Genomic DNA, 19,119 nt, shown 5'->3' with positions numbered 1-19,119 from the left:
GGGCTCGACACAACAGACCGAACAGCTGCTCTAACCCCCTGCCTACATGTCACGAGACTCAGAGATGTGATGTGATGAAATGCACTGGCCTGAGACTTCGAACAGGCACAATGCATGTGGCATGACGGGGCTAAAGAACCACGTGACGAGCCCCCCACAGTCTAACGAAGAAGTCCAGTCTGCACGCTTGCCTTCACATTCCACTAATTGTGATTGCTCTGCCTTCACACAGGTGTGACTACTTAGCCTAAAATTCCACCCTCTTATATCACAATTCAGCCCATCGTATAGATTCCCCTCAATAATTCAGTCTGATAGTTCCTTAACACATGTGGCCTGACTCCTATGTTTCTGCAGATACCACCTTGCATGCAGCATTCACTGCAAACGCAGCACACAGCCTATTTCAACATGACATCAAGGACTGTGCAATTGGCTGACTTAAATTTAGGTGAGGCACTTCAGGATGCAATGAGATGAGGTTGCCCATTGCACAACACCTCATCTGCATGCTTCAAAGACACTGAGCAAAAAGTTCCAAAGCCAGAGCTGTCTCTGACGCCCAACAAGGATGCTAGCACACAAATGAAACATCAGAGCACCACAAGCCTAAGTATTCACCACTCTGCTTGTCTGGGCAACCAGGGACACTACAGCATGGTCACCGGGCTTTGTAGTAAAGAAATAAAACTACTTGTTATGGGTGTTTATGCAAGTAATTACACACATTACACGTTTAGATATCTTTGCCAGAAACCAGTTAGCTAAACAAAATAGCAAAGACTGTTCCTCACCATCACTAACAATGCATCTAAATGAGCCCCGACAACCAGTGCACATACTGCTGCTACTAAAAGCTTGGCAATAATGAGCAACATTCTTTGTCTCTGCATAGTTTGGAATAAAAGACAGGTTGTTTGCTGATGTGCTGCAGTGCACAGTGCAGAAGCTCTGCATTTTGCACAGGAATTAGCAAAGTAAACTTGTTGGTCGCAGCTAAGCATCATCCCGATGTGGCCATCTTTGCAGGAGCCATGCACAGAGAGGTTTGCATTATCCGTGATTCAAACCTGGCTTAGCTTTCACAGGCAGCTTTTGAAGGATGCTTAGGCACAAGGTCTAAGGCTTGATGTTGGCTTGAAGCCAGCTCCAGCCTGAAGATGTAGGTTTTGAAGCAAAGGCTGTAAATTACATCTAAAAACAGAGAATACTTAAACTTTCTCTGCTGTGGCACCACAAGGACAAGGACGTAGACGGAGTGGCGACAACACATAAGGTCACTAACAACTGACAAAGTTTATTAAAAGCACAAAATATATAGAAAAGACCAACGGTTACACGCGCAGTCCAGAACAAGGTTACAAAAGCACCAGGCAATAACACGTGTTACAGCACCACGAATCTACCTGTTATCATATCGCGTGTTGCGGAAATAAACGTGCCCCGTAAAATGCTTCTTTCAGCTAAACGGGCGCATTGTTCGAGCTCAAATTTCGCATAGAAATGGCATTTGGTCGGCAGAATTGTTTAATACCACATTTGCTTGGGGTACTTACCTGATTCGAACAGAATAAGTCGGATATTCACATCATCTGCGGCGACGACGAAGGAAATTAAGCTGCTCTGTCAGCTATCGCACCGGTGGCGCCATCTCGTTTGTTGGTCATGAAGAATCAGCAAAGGAAGGGGATTCGGGGGTTTGAAGACGCTCTTTCAACTGTTTTTTAATGCTCACAAAAAACTTAACTTGCTGAAAACTTAGTTTTGCCAAGCTAAGTTTTCTGTGACCATGAAAAAACCAGTTGAAAGAGCGTCTTCAAACCCCCGAATCCCCTTCCTTTGCTGTTTCTTCACGACCAACAAACGAGATGGCGCCACCGGTGCGATAGCTGACAGAGCAGCTTAATTTCCTTCGTCGTCGCCGCAGACGATGTGAATATCTGACTTATTCTGTTCGAATCAGGTAAGTATACCCCAAGCAAACGTGGTATTAAACAAATCTGCCGACCAAATGCCATTTCTATGCGAAATTTGAGCTCGAACAATGCGCCCGTTTAGCTCAAAGAAGCATTTTACGGGGCGCGTTTATTTCCGCAACACGCGATAGTTTAATGCTCTTTCAAGATAATCAACCTCAGCGTCAAGTAGCAGCAATGATGGCGAACTCACTTGTCGTCACTTCGTCTATGTCCTTGTCCTTGTGGTGCCACAGCAGAGAAAGTATGAATTCATACCAACTCGCCCCATTCTCAACCCTTTTGAATACTTAAACACACAGCCAACAGCACAAAATAACCTGCCTAATTAAAACGGTTAGCTCCTGCTTAATTAATGTCACATAATTAACGTAACTCACTAGGACCTGAATAACAGCGCAAGCACAGAGACAACCACCAGACTTGACCACTCGAAAGGCAGCGACAACACAGCAGCCATTCCTATTCTTTACCTTTAAATCACACGCTCAAAGCACTAAGGCAGGCCAACGCCTTTGGCAGTGCAAGGGTGCCCACCTCCTCGTAGTTGTCGACGGCGAAGAAGATGTCCGGGTAGGCCACTTCCTCTGTGTCCCCTTTGTCCTCCATGCTGTGCCGGGTGGGAGAAGCGTACACCCGCTGCAAGGCAGGCACCATCAACATGGCATCAACATCCACCCACTCACAACGCCACTCAATGAACACTGCACATCTTAGCCTTTCTCCCCTGCCACCATTCGCACCACAGCCAGAAAATACATACGCTGAAACCATAGAGTTTCTTACTATTACCTAGAGGGAAAGCTGGCGGCCCGTCTATGGGAGTTTGCATGGCGACCCCTCGAGACCACTTCAGCCACCATGGGCGCTGAAAGCATCATGGGGTGGTGAGCTACTTGTTGCGGAACTGCAACTTTTGGCCAAAAAATAATAGAAAAATTAAGCTGTTTGATAACTACAAACGTCCTAACATTCAATATCTGGTCTAATGGTTGCAACAAACGAGCAGAAAAGCATTTAAGTGCAAAGTTTACCCAAAATAAGAGACGACTCGCTTTCCTATTGATCAAGTGATGAACACTAAAAAAACTAATATTTCGTAATTAACAAGCGCACTTTTAAAAGAAAATATGTTTTCAAAAAAATTTTTCTTGCTTAGATACTTTAAGGCGTTTTTTAATGGCATTTCGGAAGAGTAAAATCTTTTATTGGCGTCGTGTATCGTCGCGTTTTCACTACTATGACTTTTGCACACTGCGTGCGCGCGAAAGTCGTCTGCGCACAAACGAACAGCGTTTTTGGAATGAAACATCTTAGTAGTGCCACTCCGTGTTCCCGAAAAATTACGACTGCCTCACAACAAGTAGCTCACCGCCCCATGATGCTTTGAGCGTCCATGGTGGCTGAAGTGCAGCGCCGCCAGCTTTCCCTCTACGTAATAGTAAGAAACTCTATGGCTGAAACGGCAATTCATTTTAACCCTTTCAGGCGCTTTGTACAGAGTTGTGTATACAGCAAGCTCACAGCTTTTTCTAAGAGGCTGGTGCACCTAGCAGTGATTTCATTGTCTCAGTCGTACTGAGCACCCTTCTTGTCGCAAATAAGTTGTTTTTTTGTGCCATGTAGCGAACGCAGTAAATAATATTTCACATAGCAGTGAGCTAGGTGGCACTCTGTCCACCATTTTTGTGCAGACGGATTTTGTAGTAAGTGAAAACATTGATTGTCTCTGCTCAATTTTTGGCGAAATGTGCATCTTTGAAACGCAAAGTGATTCCACTATTCCTAGAAGGTTTACCTGAGACATGGGAGCATTTCGAGTTTATTATTTCTAACAAATCTGACACTTTGTATGGAATTCTCCACATCATTGTAAAAACTTACCCGCTGGTCTTTCACACTCAAAAATTAACAAATTCCCTTTCTTGAGGCCTGAATATATACTACATAGGTGAAAAAAATAACTTATTTCAATAAAACAAAAAATGGCACCTGAAAGGGTTAAAATGGTGCCCTCTGTTTTCTCTCAACTTTTGACCAGCCATGAAATGTCTTGTCCAGCAGCCCAGGAGAGTTAAACGCTTTGTACTTTTACTGAATGGGCTTGTACCTAAAAGTGTTGCAATTTTTTGGGTCGCACACCATCGTAAATGTGCAACCGTGATTGTATTGAAATCAGACTCACTGTAATGTCAGCAGGATACTGCTTAATGAATGAAAGGCGTTTACCGAGACGAACAAAGCCTTCTCTGGTGATAGGGTGGATCCCCTAGACCACAGGGCCTCTACAGACACTGCATCAGCTCTCGCCCGGTCCACCGGGCCTCGCTAGTTTCCCAGGTTTAAACTGGACAAAGCCTTCTCCCATTGATCCTGCGATGTGTTTTGTATATTAGTGCGAAAGTACTATTCTTATCGGTGAACCCCAAGCAAGATCTTGCGATGTTTGTGGGTTTGTGCCAACAGCATAGCATAGCATAAATAAATAAAAAAACAAATGTTGCCACGACTGGGATTCGAAACCAAACAGATCAGCTTCGCTGGCTAGTGCATGAGAGCACCATGCTGTCACCACAGCCGATCACCCCTCGTGCAAAACTGCAACACACTCACACACTATGCATTGCACATCACCGTCATCATCAACTTCCATCTGCGACGCGTACAGGTCAGATCAACTTAACCTCGATCAAAGCATAACCTGAGTCTAATATCGCCGCCAGACATGCCGACGACCCAGCAAAGCAAAATCATGAGCCAATCAGGCTAAACACATGCTTTTGCACGTCTACTCAGTTTAACTATGTTAAAACCCAACCATTTTTGAGGGGCTGTCGTGTTGCGTGGCAGCCCACGATACTTTTGAAGGCTCAGGCTTTTCACTCATAGAACTGTGTTGCCTTTTCCATTATTCTTATGTTTAAGACGTTAGTGCTGTCTTAGGGACATAAAAAGGGGGTACTTAGTGCCCGTCATATTTTGTCTTTCACCAGGGTCAGTGTATCACTTAAATTAATGTGTTTACAGCTTCATGACACTCGTTTCCCAATAGCAAGTTCTTCTGAACTTTCAATGAAGCTAACCAAGCACACTTAAGTACATTTTGGCCAAGCACCCAAAATCCTCACCTCATTCTGAGCCTACTAGGAATGCATCCCCCTTTCCAGCACAGTCTATAGTCCATTGTGTAAGTTGAGAAATGAACAAAAGTCACAGGCACAATGCTCCAAGAACCAGACATAGCCACCAACAGTGACTTCAAGTGCCTGATCATCATATCCATCCATCAGCATTTTCACAAGCGTATTGCTGTCAATAAAAGCAGTTTTCTCCAACAAACATTTGCTCCGTAAATATGACGCAAGTATTCACTCAAATGTGTGCACAAGGAGAATACCAACCACTTCACAAATAACTTCCTCAGCAGAACTTACTTACAAATGCGCACAAAAAATGCAATTTATGACAGCTCCATCTTCTGCAAAGTTATAGCCACCTACCCAAGAAAGTTGCAATGCATGATGCAAACATCCCAATGTATATGGAGCGATTCCAATGCCACAGCAGTGCCTCCGCACATTCTGTTTGAAGTTTCAACTATGAGAGGCATAGTAGGAGCTGAAAAAAAAAATGTTTACGAAAAGAATACACCAGAAAAGGCAAAGAGGTTCTGAAAAAACAAGCTTTTCATGCCTTGTCTTTTCATGCCCTAGGATGAAAAGTCAACTATGACTCCAAATCAAAACCCACTGTTCTACCTTTCTCTGGACAACAACAGAAAAGGTCTACGTGTATGGTTGATGTCAGCATTTCTCAAGTAAGCCAGAATGGAAAAAGGAAGAAACACTATGAAAAGACACACAGAAAGGTAATGATGAACAGCTTACGCCTTCACTGCAACAATACGAACAGGCCACGAGCAACAAAATGAAGAGTGAAATAGTTGAAAGACTATGAATATTCACACGGATACATATTCCCACAGCCCTGCCGCGGTGGCTCAGTGGTTACGGCGCTCGGCTGCTGGCCCGAAAGACGCAGGTTCGATCCCGGCCGCAGCGGCCGAATTTCCATGGAGGCAAAATTCTAGAGGCCCGTGTACTGTGCGGTGTCAGTGCACTCCAAAGAACCCCAGGTGGTCGAAATTTCCGGAGCCCTTCACTACGGCGTCCCTCATAGCCAGGGTCGCTTTGGGACGTTAAACCCCAATAAACCAACCCACATATTCCCACAGTTCAAAACTCGTATGGGTGATTCAACTTCTTACTAAAAGACTGACACATCTAGCACACTGGTGAGACCAAGCAACGAACAACTGGCCAGTGTTTGTCTCTTCGTCCTTCCTGCACCCAGTCCCTGTTTTCTGCTGGTGCGGAAACAGGTAGTCACCTGCGAGCGTCGCCGCAACACCTGCAGGTGTTGGTTCCCTGTGCGGAGGCATGCCGCTGCCGTGAGTGTGTACTCCAGCTGCTGCACAATCAGGTTGAGGTAGACGGTCTCCTCCCAGTGCAGATCCAGGTCCGCTATGGGCAGCTTCTTGGAGTTGCGACGAAACACCTGCACAGTCGTCTGCACGTGCACAGCAGTGTGGTGTTCACAGCTTGGCAGGACAACACAGTACTTCGATTCATCATCATCTTTGTCATCATCGTCATGAGCCTAATTGCGTTTTCTGCAGTACAAAGGCCTCTCCCATATCTCTCCAATTAACCCTGTCCTGTACCAGCTGCGGCCACCTTATCCCTGGAAACTTCCTAACGTTTTCTCCTCACTTGACTTTCGGCTGCTATGCTTGCCATCTCTGAGAATCCACTCCAGCACCTTAACCTCAGCCAAAGTAATGTTCAACAGCCTAGCAAGAGAACAGCAGTTTGCAACTGATGGCGCAACGCTGGAAGTAGTAAGGGAATATGTCTACTTAGGGCAGGTAGTGACAGCAGATCCGGATCATAAGAGGGAAATAACTAGAAGAATAAGAATGGGGTGGAGCGCATATGGCAGGTTCTCACAGATCATGGATGGCAGTTTGCCAGTATCCATCAAGACAAAAGTACACAACAGCGGTATCTTTCCGGTACTCACCTATGGGGCAGAAACGTGGAGGCTAACAAAGAGGGTTCAGCATATACCGTATTTTCCGGTGTATAAGATGCACCCCTGTATAAGACGCACACGCCATATATGCAGGCTGTCATTGAATAAGTTGGTATATAAGACGCACCCGTGTATAAGACGCATCCCAATTTAGCCAGTTAGGCTAGTGAGGCTTAATTAAACACGCTTGCGTGACCATCACAAATTCACCGTACCGGTAAGAAATTCTTAAGCAAACGCTAAGTGATCGAAAAAGGCAACACTCACGCCATACCCGCCCATGTTTTAGAAAAAAGAAAGAACGAAAGAGCTCTCCCATATGTCCATAACAACATTATATTTCTGCTTAAAACCTTCGAAGTCTTCATCTTCGAATGTGTTATCAAAAAGTTCGCCCATTTCTGAAGGCAACGCAACTGACACATTCTCTTCTCACTACATACACGGAGCAAAGAAAGTTCCAAAGGGTGGCTAAAAAAGAACGCCGGCTTGTATTGGCTTGTCCTGACGATGGCGAGAAGCGTGTTTGTCGCCATCTTTTGGCATTTCACATTACTCTTGCTTGGGGCCTCCGAAACGGTGCGTGTTTGTGATCCAGGAAGTCATCATCCCCGTCGTTTCATCATAAAGTTCACTTAAAAAAAGCGGGTCATGGCGGCCCACGAATTGATGTATTAACCGTGTTACAACCGCGTCATTGGTAGTGATATTATTTCGATGAAAAAAACTTGAACAAGAGCCTGAGTAATTTCTGAACTCGCAAAAAAAGGAAAAATTAGCGTATAAGACGCACCCTTGTATAGGATGCATCAACAAGATTTTTGAAAAAAAGCCACGTCTTATACACCGGAAAATACGGTAAGTTAAGGACAACGCAGCGCGCTATGGAAAGAAAAATGACAGGTGTAACATTAAGGGACCAGAAGCGGGCGGAGTGGGTGAGAGAACAGACGCGGGTTAATGACATCCTAGTTGAAATCAAGAGGAGGAATTGGGCTTGAGCAGGGCATGTAATGCGAAGGCAAGATAACCACTGGCCCTTAAGGGCAATGGAGTGGATTCCAAGAGAAAGCAAACGTAGCAGGGGACGGCAGAAAGTTAGGTGGGTGGATGAGATTAAGAAGTTTGCAGGAATAGGGTGGCCGCAACTGGCGAAGGACAAGGTTAATTGGAGGGACATGGGAGAGACCTTTGCCCTGCAGTGGGCGTAGTCAGGCTGATGATGATGGTGACCTTAAAGAATGAGCAGTTATGTTGCTTTCAGATTACATTCCCTGCCCATGCCCATTTCCTCTTCTTCATTTCAAATAGGATGGAATTAACTCGCATTTGTTCCCTCACTCACTCTGCTCTCTTCCTCCCTATTAGCATTACACCTATCATTTTCGTTTCCATATCTCAGTGCACCAACCTCAGTTTAAAATCCAGCCCCTTTGCAAGCCTTCAAGTTGCTGTCCCATAGGTGAGCACTGACATTTTTACAATCAGCTGCATCTTACCGATACTCACCTATAGGGCAGAAACGTGGAGGCTAACGAAGAGGGTTCAGCTTAAGTTAAGGACAACGCAGCGAGCTATGGAAAGAAAACTGATAGGTGTAACGCTAAGAGACTGGAGGCGGGCAGAGTGGGGTGAGGGAACAAACACGGGCTAATCACATCCTCGACCACCTAACGCGAACTCTTAGCACCAGGCTCTTTCCAACGAATAAAATGTTTTACAATCAATCCGCATGCCACTGCCAAAATAATGCCACGAATAGGCACTTAACTCAGGCTGCTCACAAGCAATAGAAATGACTGACTTCAGATTTATTTATTCAGTAATACTGCAGGCCAATACTTTGGCCCAAGCAAGAGGGGCATATCACAAACAAGAAAGCACAGAAAAGCGTATACAATGCAACATGAAATGAACATAATGCACAAAAAGAAGCACAAATTAGAACGTCAACATCGCTAATTTACACAAAAATGATTTTGCAATGCAGCCATGAAATCGTTTGACTTAAATACACTAATGGGAAGTGAATTCCAATCGTTTACCATTCGAGGGAAAAAACTGTACTTATAAGCGTTTGTTTTCGCGAAGATCGGTGCAAGCAAATACTCATGACTGTGTCGTGTTCTCCTCGTAGAAGGCCGACATACGGAGGCTGGTGGCGTCATATTATTTTTTCCAGAAAGAGTGTTATGTAGTAGTACAAGACAATTAATTTTTCTGCGTATTTCGAGTGTCTGTATTCTATTTTGTAACATTATTGATGACGGCGAATCCTTCCTGGCATACTTTCCGTATATAAATCTCACTGCTTTTCTCTGTACTCGCTCAAGTTCTTTGGTGTCTTTCATGGCATGCGGGTCCCAGAGTTCGGAAGCATATTCTAACTTCGATCTCACTATTGCACTGTAGGCTAACATTTTAGTCCTTACAGGCGCGTTTTTAAGCTTTCTCTTTACGAACCACAATTTTTTTAGCGCAGCTGAGCAAACATCCGAGATATGAGTTGACCATGTAAGCTTATTGTTAAGGGTAACGCCAAGGTATTTGTATTTGTCGACTTCGAGGACAGTTCTATTTCCAAGTTGGTACGGAAAAATTCTAGCAGATTTTTTTCTTGTTACGCGTAAAAGTACAGTTTTTTCCGCATTGAGCTCCACTCCCCAATTGGAACACCAGTCAGTAATTTCTGCAAGGCATCTTTGCAACACATAATGATCATCATGGGACACAATTTCCTTGAAGATAACACAATCATCCACGTATAACCGAATGGACACATTACCAGGAATAACATCAACCAAGTCGTTAACATAAATTAAAAATAACAATGGTCCTAGCACACTGCCCTGAGGGACTCCTGAGGTGACCTGACGAGCACTGGAAGTATGATTTCTACTATCAACAAACTGTTTTCTGTTTTTGAGATAAGCACATATCCACTGTATGATACCAAATGGGAGTCCAATTTTATCTAATTTATGTAATAGCTTGGCATGGGGAACTTTATCAAAAGCTTTGCTGAAGTCCAGAAAGAGCACATCTATTTGTCCAGATAAATCAAGTATGCGGGATAGCTCGTGTACGGTTGTTACGAGATGAGTTACAGTGGAGCGTCCTTTCCTGAAACCATGCTGAAAAGGTGATAGTATGCTATGATCTTTCAAAAACTCTTGTATGAAACCAGCGACAATATGTTCCAATAGCTTACAGCACGTTCTAGTAATAGATATAGGACGGTAATTTGAAACAGTTTGGCGGTCTCCTTTCTTGTGTACAGGCACAACACGTGCTTTACTCCAGACTGATGGTATTGCGCCTAATTTTAAGGATAACTGAAAAAGATTAGAAATGAATTCAGATAATTGTTCAGAATATTGCCTCAAGAAAGCATTAGGAATGTTAGCGGGCCCAGCTGACTTCTTAATATTTATATTTAGAAGCAATGCCAGGACACCTTCGCGACTGATTAAAATATGATCTACCGATGGGCTACTTGCACTGGGAAATTCACACTGATCACGTTCTGTAAACACACTTTTAAAATATACATTGAAGTATTCAGCAATGCAGCGCGTCCTCTATTTCAATTCCGTTGACGTTAATGCTTTGTATCTGTTGTTTTCTCTGGCTTAGGTGGAGCCAAAACTTTTTAGGATCGCTAGAAATAAATTCTTCAAGATTCAAGCTGTAGAACTCATCTCTAGCCAAATTTACCTTTCGTAGTAAGTCTTGCTTAAGATGCGTAATCTGCGGCGTTGTCGCTTTGTTCCTCTTTTTCAGTCTTTTTATTTTAGGCTTGGTGTGAACAATATCTCGATTTATCCAAGGATTCAGGCGCTGTTTTCGAACTACTTTTAATGGGACAAAGTGCTCCGTACAGTACTTTACAGTCTCCTCAAAACGTTGCCATGAAAGTTCAACATTATTTTCGATTATATCAAGTTGTGTGTCTAAATAATCTATAATCGCAACATCATCTGCCTTAGTGAAATCTCTAATTGTTTTAACTGTTCTATGATCTTGGTGCTTCTGCGCAGGAACTTTCCAGCAAAAAGATATCAGCTTGTGATCTGATACACCAGGCTCGACCGTTGTTGCTCCATCAGAAAATACTTCGCTCAGGAATAGAAGATCAAGAATATTATTTCCACGGGTATCATTATCAACAACCTGCTGGAGGCCCAGACTGAACATAATATCTATCGCCAAGTCACCAGAAACAGATGAACCATAATTTAAACGATTCCAGTTTAGACACGGTAGATTAAAGTCACCTGCTATTATTAAGTTTTTCCCCTTTAGTTTCAGGAGATGATCATACAACTGATGCATAAAAGAGTCATCAGCCCCTGGGGCCCGATATACAGAGCACAAAAAAAAACGACATTCCCCAGATAGACACCTTCAAGAGTAAACTTTCGTGTTCCTTGATTTGATCTGCAACTGTTACATGAACACTGGATTTTGTTATGACTGCAATACCGCCCCCGCGAGAACCCCTGTCTTTTCTGTACAGATGATAGTTCGACAGAACTATTTCGTCGTCGCGAATGGCTTCGTGCAACCAAGTTTCCGAAATGATGCAGACATGGGGGTCATATAACAAAAGCAAATCTTCCAGCTTATCTGTTTTATTTACAATACTTCTGGCATTGAATGAGAGAAGCCGGAGCTGGTGCGCCTGCAAAAGCTAGCTTTCGGACATTGAGCTGTTCGTTCTAGAATTTTGTTTGCGGCTCGGTGAACTATCAGTTCCAGAAATCTGTTTACGGGAGTTGGAGGCATCATCCCAAGAAAAATACTGGTCATCAATTCGTAGCTTATCGTGTATCAGCTGAACCTTTTTTCCGCTATCTTTGTCTGCCTTCGCACTAGTCCAAAGCAGTTTGCGTTTGCACCGCGTGTCAGCGCAGTAATCATTCTGAACAGAAATGTTTGAATATACAGCTGCGCACTAAAAATTTTAGTCAATTTCATAAACAACAGACATTCTACAGCTGAAATAAAATGAGTAAACCACTTTTTACAGATACGATGCGTCTTTGTCTTGATGTGGGTCATCCAGGAGACTAGACAAGTGCCTGGAATTCACAGAATCCTATGAATTTAACAATATAATATCCAGAAACATTGACCTGACACAATTAATGCACCATTAGTAAAGCCTATATCCTAGCAGTGGCCTAAGTCACACTTGTAAACATTCTCAGTAGATGCAATTAAATTATATGCTAGCAACTTTGCTGTGAAAAAAAAGAAAGAATACCACACTCCCCAGATATATGTTCACTTTTCACTAACAACAAAACCACCTCTGCAAGCAAGCACCTGAATTGTTAACGACCAGAAAGCACTAACTGAGCTTAACAGGCAAGAAAAAAGTAACATAATTTAAGGACGCTTCACCCAGCGTAGAATCAAAATCAACTAATTTGTAATTTTGTTTCTATAGTGTATTTACAGTTCATTGTGCCTGTTCTTTAATGCTATAATGCGTGTTGTCTCCTGCATGTAAACAATATCTTTTTATTGCATTCTAGCGTTTAAATTAGATGGTATATTTTGTACTGTTTCTGCGCTGCCAAAACTGAAATGCTGCCGCAGTTCTTGCAACAGAGACTTAAAATCTAATTCAATCAAATTCGACTACAAAGAACAAGCAGGAGAGCTGCTAAATAAGGTAGAAGCAAAGCTCAGGAATCATTACTGGCACCAGGTGGGATTTACTTGCTTGCATCTGGGTTTGAGCCCTGGACCACACCTTAATGAAGAACACGACACGGTGTTTCATAACACGGCGACCCCATACGCCCGTTTCCCTCACCTCCAGACGTGGGACGTAGCGGCGAGCCGCCTTGCTGGTTGTCTTCTTGACGAAGAACACGAGGTCATCGTGCTGGTCCGAACATTCAGCACACAGAAAGTGCCGGATGAAGATGTCCATCCAGAAACTGGCACTGGTCACCACAACAAAGCCTGCACAGAAAAGAAGAAAGAAAAAATGACGCAAGGCACAATCGCAGTTCTCTGGAACTTTCTCTTGACGCTCTCAGTGACAAATGCAGCGCCACTCAGCCCTTATGCCTCATGTGTTGACACTGATCATACAGGAAGAAGAGCTGTAAACTGGACACACTGCTCTCTAAGTATGGCCACACAAGACAAAACAAGCGAATGTAAGCTTATTCACATAGAAAAATGCTGCTCAGTGCAATGTGGCAAAGAAAACGCAAGAAAGCAGATTGGTATTCTACGCATGGCTATAGTAGGATACAACATAAAAAAATAGTAGTCGCTAACACTGGGCCGCGGTCCGCAGCATCTTGTATTACTCCGCTGGGCAATCACAACTGTAAACGAAATCAGCTTTTTAATTTCTGACTATATCAAACAATCCACACATCAAAACTCTAGAGGTCATAATTTTTTTCTAGTGATAAGCTTCTTGCTTAGGTAACAAGTAACGTTTAAGCAGCGGACAACTTTTGCATCGTAGAGGAATTCTGTGCGCGGAAGTTGAATGTGGGAGGAGCTTCACTGCAGATATAAGTTGTATCAGACTATAGAAATGTTACAATGCCTCACCATACACAAACATGTTCAACTCAGTGCAGTCCCCCTTAGCAGTGGGACATTCTCCCCCCAGTACAACATAACACCATAACACTAGTTCTGCGTCTTCACCCTTGTGAGTAATGCCTGGCCTTGACTCAGTCTCCCAGGCTAGGGCATGGAAAGAAACTTCTGCGTAGCAAAGGCTCTTAGCCCGGCAAAGGCATGCCGACAACTGCACCACACAAGCACAACTTCCCGCATTTTGCTTGGCATTGGACGTCAGCTGCATAATCTAAGCAGCAAAGCAAGTTGGTCATGCATACTTATTTCGAATGTTAGGCAAGACAGATCCACAAACAAAAAGTGTCAGTACAAGTGCAGACCAGACATAACTCACGTTTACTTCACTTTCCTGCAGGAATGCCACTTATGGCGCTTGTAATGCCACCTGTGGCGCTGTGGGCATTACAATAAACAATAAATAAACAATAAACAATAATCACCCATGCTGGCTCACCCAGATGACTCAACCAGGGTTTAAAAAAAAATTTGTAGGGGACACTTAAGCTAGCCCTTAAAGGGACACTGAGGAGAAATTGAAGTTGGCTTGTATCGACAGAATACCAGCTCCTGATTACAAAAACGCCACTCATACTGACAACAAAGCTCTTGTAACGCAGAAAAGAGCAGGAACCAAAATACAGGTATCGCCGCCACAGGCCAAACTCGCAAGTACAAGCGTCATGACGTCATATAACAAAACAGTGTTGCTGGAACCAATGGTTCTAGCAACGCTAGGACCCGAACACCACAAATCACTGAGGCGCAGCCAATGCATGCGCAAATCTCCTTGACGTCGCCAGATGGCGCCACGTGCCCGGCAGCTACGCGCGCGCCTGCAGCATCGGGACCAATCAGCGCCTGCTCCCCGGCATTAGGCGGGCTCCCGGTATTCCGCTAGCGGTAACAAGGTACACGGTATGCTAAAGGTGTCTATTTGCGAGAACTTCGTTGACGACTTCGAGAACGAGATCCATCGTAACGCTGGCAAAATGCCAGTGCAAACGTAATCGAAGCGACTGTAGCGACGGCCGCAATAGCCGATAGATGCCTTCAACGTGCGGCCGGCGGTAGCTTTGTTTTCGGCTGCTGCCAGGCCTCACTGCTGGCCGTCAGAAATCACGGAGTCTGCGTTACGTCATGTGCACGTCATGTTTCACGTCACTTAGTCCTGTGTCGTCATAGGAGAATCCAAGGTTTGAATCAGAGCAGCGGGAAAACTTTTTCAACTTCGAATCCAAATTTCTTAGAAATAAATGCATCTTTCGCTGCCGGCCAAGTGGCAACAAAGCCATGACATGCCGAACTATCGGATTTTGCTATAAACAAAATATTAATAGTGCTCTCCTCACTGTCCCTTTAAGAGTGTGATGCAATAAAGTAACGGGTTAATTCCCATTTATCCAGAAGGTCATTCTCGACTCTACATTCATAGATCCCTGGGAGTCCTCGCACCATTCCTGGTGCAGTGGTGCAACGGTTAAGCAATGCGCCACTGCCCTGCGATGGCAGGTGCTACCGCCGATGGGGCTTGTGCAACGCAGGTTGGTCTTCTCACACAACCTCTCGCGATCAATCATTAATTTAACTGCCACTTGCCAAGATGGGCAGTTTGTTTCCAATAAAATGGGCAGGTTGTGATGTCACAAGGTTAAGTGACCTAGGTGACCCACGTAGGTTGCTTCTGTGGGGATTTCCATCATCATTTATTTTACCCTTAAAGGCCTCTGTTGAGGCATTACATAAAGAGGGGGGGGGGGGGGGGGGGGACAGAGCAAATACAACTGAGAATAATGCGTTAATACAACAAACTATAATGCAATACAATAAAATGAAAAACGATACATCACAATACAACGTTGGTCCATAATGAATGGCGAAAGGCTGAATTAGGCAGTAACAACAACAACAAGGAAAAGAATAAGTTTCTTTTTCACTCACAGGCTAAGCCTTTTTCACTCACAATCAATGACGTACACTGACACCGGCTTTTCTGCGGCACGCGCTCCTTAACGCTAACGTTAAATGCAAACATTAGAATCAATGTGCAGGTCGTAGTCCCTAACTGCAAATTACACAAGTTCATCCGTCATAACTTCCTTTATGCTACACTGCCAAGAATGCACATTTGTAAGGTTCATTTAGAAGCGAATGCATTTCTCACCAGCTGATTAAAAGAAAGTCACTGATATCCACCACAGACATGTAATCTTGCACTCGACAGAGAACTATAAAGAAGAAGATGTTCAGCGGCTGCAGCGGCAAAGTTTCAGCTAAAAGGGAACTGCAAAACCTACTCATAAAATTTCCCTGACAGCAAACCCAGACATTTTGCTCAGTTTGGACAATATATGCTGTCCACTTTAGCACACTGTGTTGCACTTTTACATCTAAAACCATAAAACCATGCAACCACCGTGCAACAACTCATGAGAAATACTAGTTTGTTTCGTGAAGAAAAGAGCTAACCGAATAAACTCCAGCCAAATTTTCACAGACAACCGTACACTCATCCGCTGGCAAGCTCTCTGCATTCCAAAATGATAAAGAAAAACACTACTGAAACATCAGCATATGAGTGCAGACATTTCTGTCAATACAGGTGCAGCGAGAGTCTCGGTTCTGGCAGCCTTGACGCCATAGGAAGCATAAGAGGGTTCTCACACAGCTTCCACCCTCGCCATTCGATGGCGTTCTACGTCACACCAGCGGTAACACAAGACGTTCCACGTCCGCCGCTTACGAACGTGGGTGGCGTTGATGAACACTCCCAAGGTTAGGTTATTTGTAAACATAAATACCCCCGAAAGCAGAAGGTTTGACAGCCGTCGCCGTAGCTCAGCGGTAGAGCACCGGACGCGTAATACGGAGGTCGTGGGTTCGGATCCCACCGGCGGCATGTGGTTGTTTTTTCTTCTGCTTTTCTAATCAATTAGCTTTAAGCGACAACATATTCAGTAATATTCTTACTTGATCAACACCACAAAAAAATAAATTAATTTAAAAAAAGAAATCCCCTGTGCTCCTTGGTTTCTGTGGCTGTTGGCTTCCCTCAGATGTATATCTAGTCATTAATAAGCCACGTACTACCATAAGATGGGCATCCTGTAAATCTGTTCCCAGTTAGGCAAGCAATGCGCCTAATACTTCATTGTGAAATGTGACAGAATCGTAACAAGTACGCTTGACCAAAACATATATTGCTGTGCTTGTATATGTGTACGCTAACATCCAGCCAAGGACGGAAAAAGAAAATCAGCAGATCAGAAGCAGCAGAAGTTCAAAGATTATGAGAACGCATAGTAACTCTGCACGTCAGCTGTACTGCTGCAAGCAGAAATGAGACACTGGGTTTTACAATGATCGATGCAGAATCACTGCGCAGTGAGTCTTTTTTTTTTCTTTTAGTAAATGCAAGTAAAAACATTAAACAACTAAAATTGGTTATGGTGAAACTCCCTGCTGTTTCCTTTAATATGCACTTGGACATCCTACTTTGACGTTTTGTTAACCCAGTGGGAGCACCATGGTAAAAAAGTTATTCAGAAGCGAGAGCTAAGCTCGGAATAAATCGTCATGTTTCGCGAAAACTTTACCCACGTGCTTGAAAGACATGTCGCGTACGCTTCGGCGATGTGCATTCTGCACCAGTTAGCCTCAGAGCTTCTGCTTGTTTTTTACAATTACACCAATTTCCTTCATGGCAAATTTCCTACTTAAAGACCTATAGCGCAGCACCCATTAAAAGAACAATGTTTTCATTTTTCGATCACGAGCTACATGAGACGCTCGGGCTCCTTCCCTGATTGCCGCGGAAAACGAGTTAATCACCAGGAAAAACACAAAGCTGGTTTCGACATCGAATCTGCCTCCACAACAGCGATTGTGCAATCAAACATGCAACTCGAGATCGTTTCGCTTCTGATTCAATCCTTCGCAAGAGCGCCGCGCAGTGGTTTCAGCTACAAGATCACTGCGGCGACCCAAGTTTTGAAGGAAACTCGGCGCAGCACATCTACTCAGAAGCCTCCCACCAGCACAGCGGGGGGAGTGTGCGCTTCGCTCGAGCCGCGGCATGCGCGAGGCAAGGCAGCGTCATAGCAGCGAGGCCCCCTCAGTCATCGCGGCGGAAGGCGGGATGCTCGCGACGGGAGACGCCCGCTCGTAAAGCAACGACGCGTTTCGCAAGCTCATGCTTACCGGAAGGTGTGATGTCCGTGGCTTCCCGCGTACGCAGCTGAGATATTTCGGCAAACACGCTCGACATCGCGGAGGAGCTGGACTTTCCATCTCGGGCGTCGTCTGCCATGACATTTGAAATGCTCAAGTTTTGGCTTGTCTTGGATTCGTTCTCGACTTCTTCCGAGCGGGCACAAGCCAGTCCCTGAGAGCGGCGAGGCGCAATTTTTTTGTTTCTCTATGGCGTGCTCTCCTCGATACCGGCCGTGTCGGCAGCCGTGTTGGCAGATTTGTCCGCATTTCGGCGTCACTGCTTAAAAAGAAACTGCGCCGAGGGTGGGATGCGAACCAGAGCCTTTGGCATTTGAAGCGGAGACACTACCACTCCGCCACGTAGGCTCAAGGTTAGAGCATGAATAAAGGCACATCTAGTGAATGCATGGGTTTCATAAATAAAATAAAAGGAATAAAGTGAAGGGAAGGAAAAATAAAAAAATAAACAAAAATAAAAATAAGAAAAAGAGCAAAAAAAATATGAATAATAAATACAGTGCGCCAGGAAACGCTTTCGCCTTGTAGCACTTTGGAGAGCCAAAGTTCCCCCTGAATTTTTTCCATCGAGAGCTTTCCCACTTCAAACAAGGAGGTGGAAGTCATGTTGAATGTCTTTGCCATGCACATTTCAAACGTGCCCTCCACACCACGGAATGACCAGAGCAAATCCCTGTGTGCAGCAGGCCTACTCAGCTTTCGCAGCATGCATACGTTCACGAAGGACAACACGCGACGCCAGAGAATTTAGCTTAGTAGTTATGGCGCACGCTTGCCGTAGATCGTTTTTTCCCACAATGTAGCAGCAAGTAGCAGGCTTCGCTTTTTGACACGCAGGGATCACGTCACTGCTACCGCCTTGATAAACCCCACATTCGGCACAGGTGTCCACTAAGCAGCACTAGACTTGCCCTTTTAAACAGTTTGCATTTTTCACGCCAACTGCAGTTTTCAAATCTTGTAATGCAAGCTGTGCAAAAATCTCAATTCCACACAGACAACACATTTCACCTGACGATCCATCCCTTCCCCATAGACGCCCATGAGATGTCCACTTGGGTCATATTTATACATGTGCTTGTAAAAATGGCACGGAAACCATTTCCAGAAATTACACTCCTGTTCTGCAGCACTATCCAGTTTCTCAGTGGTATCCAATGCCAACAGCAAAGCATAATGCAAGGGCCAAGCCAACAGAGAA

The 19,119-nt window shown here is 44.4% G+C and overlaps 1 protein-coding gene across 2 annotated transcripts in view; it reads right to left on the bottom strand.

Moving 5' to 3' along the window:
• Positions 1-18,349, bottom strand: part of LOC149370020 (uncharacterized protein KIAA0930) — a 30,037-nt gene extending 11,688 nt beyond the window's left edge. Inside the window, exons 1-5 of one of the 2 annotated variants that reach the window (XM_089559698.1) lie at positions 17,889-17,989; positions 14,026-14,084; positions 12,898-13,049; positions 6,366-6,545; positions 2,514-2,615 (exon numbers count right to left, since the gene is read on the bottom strand). In XM_089559698.1, the coding sequence (XP_089415824.1) occupies positions 2,514-2,615; positions 6,366-6,545; positions 12,898-13,017 (402 nt within the window). In that variant the 5' untranslated portion in view covers positions 13,018-13,049; positions 14,026-14,084; positions 17,889-17,989. Of the gene's footprint in view, positions 1-2,513; positions 2,616-6,365; positions 6,546-12,897; positions 13,050-14,025; positions 14,085-17,888 lie in introns of both variants that reach the window. The other variant, XM_089559693.1, reaches the window with a different exon arrangement.
• Between the last annotated feature and the right edge of the window lie 770 nt (positions 18,350-19,119).

The sequence above is a fragment of the Amblyomma mixtum genome, chromosome 1, assembly GCF_055824585.1.
Source record: "Amblyomma mixtum isolate Tamu chromosome 1, ASM5582458v1, whole genome shotgun sequence".
In the NCBI taxonomy this organism is placed as follows: Eukaryota; Metazoa; Arthropoda; class Arachnida; order Ixodida; family Ixodidae; genus Amblyomma; species Amblyomma mixtum.
This window is presented reverse-complemented; position numbering and strand designations above follow the sequence as displayed.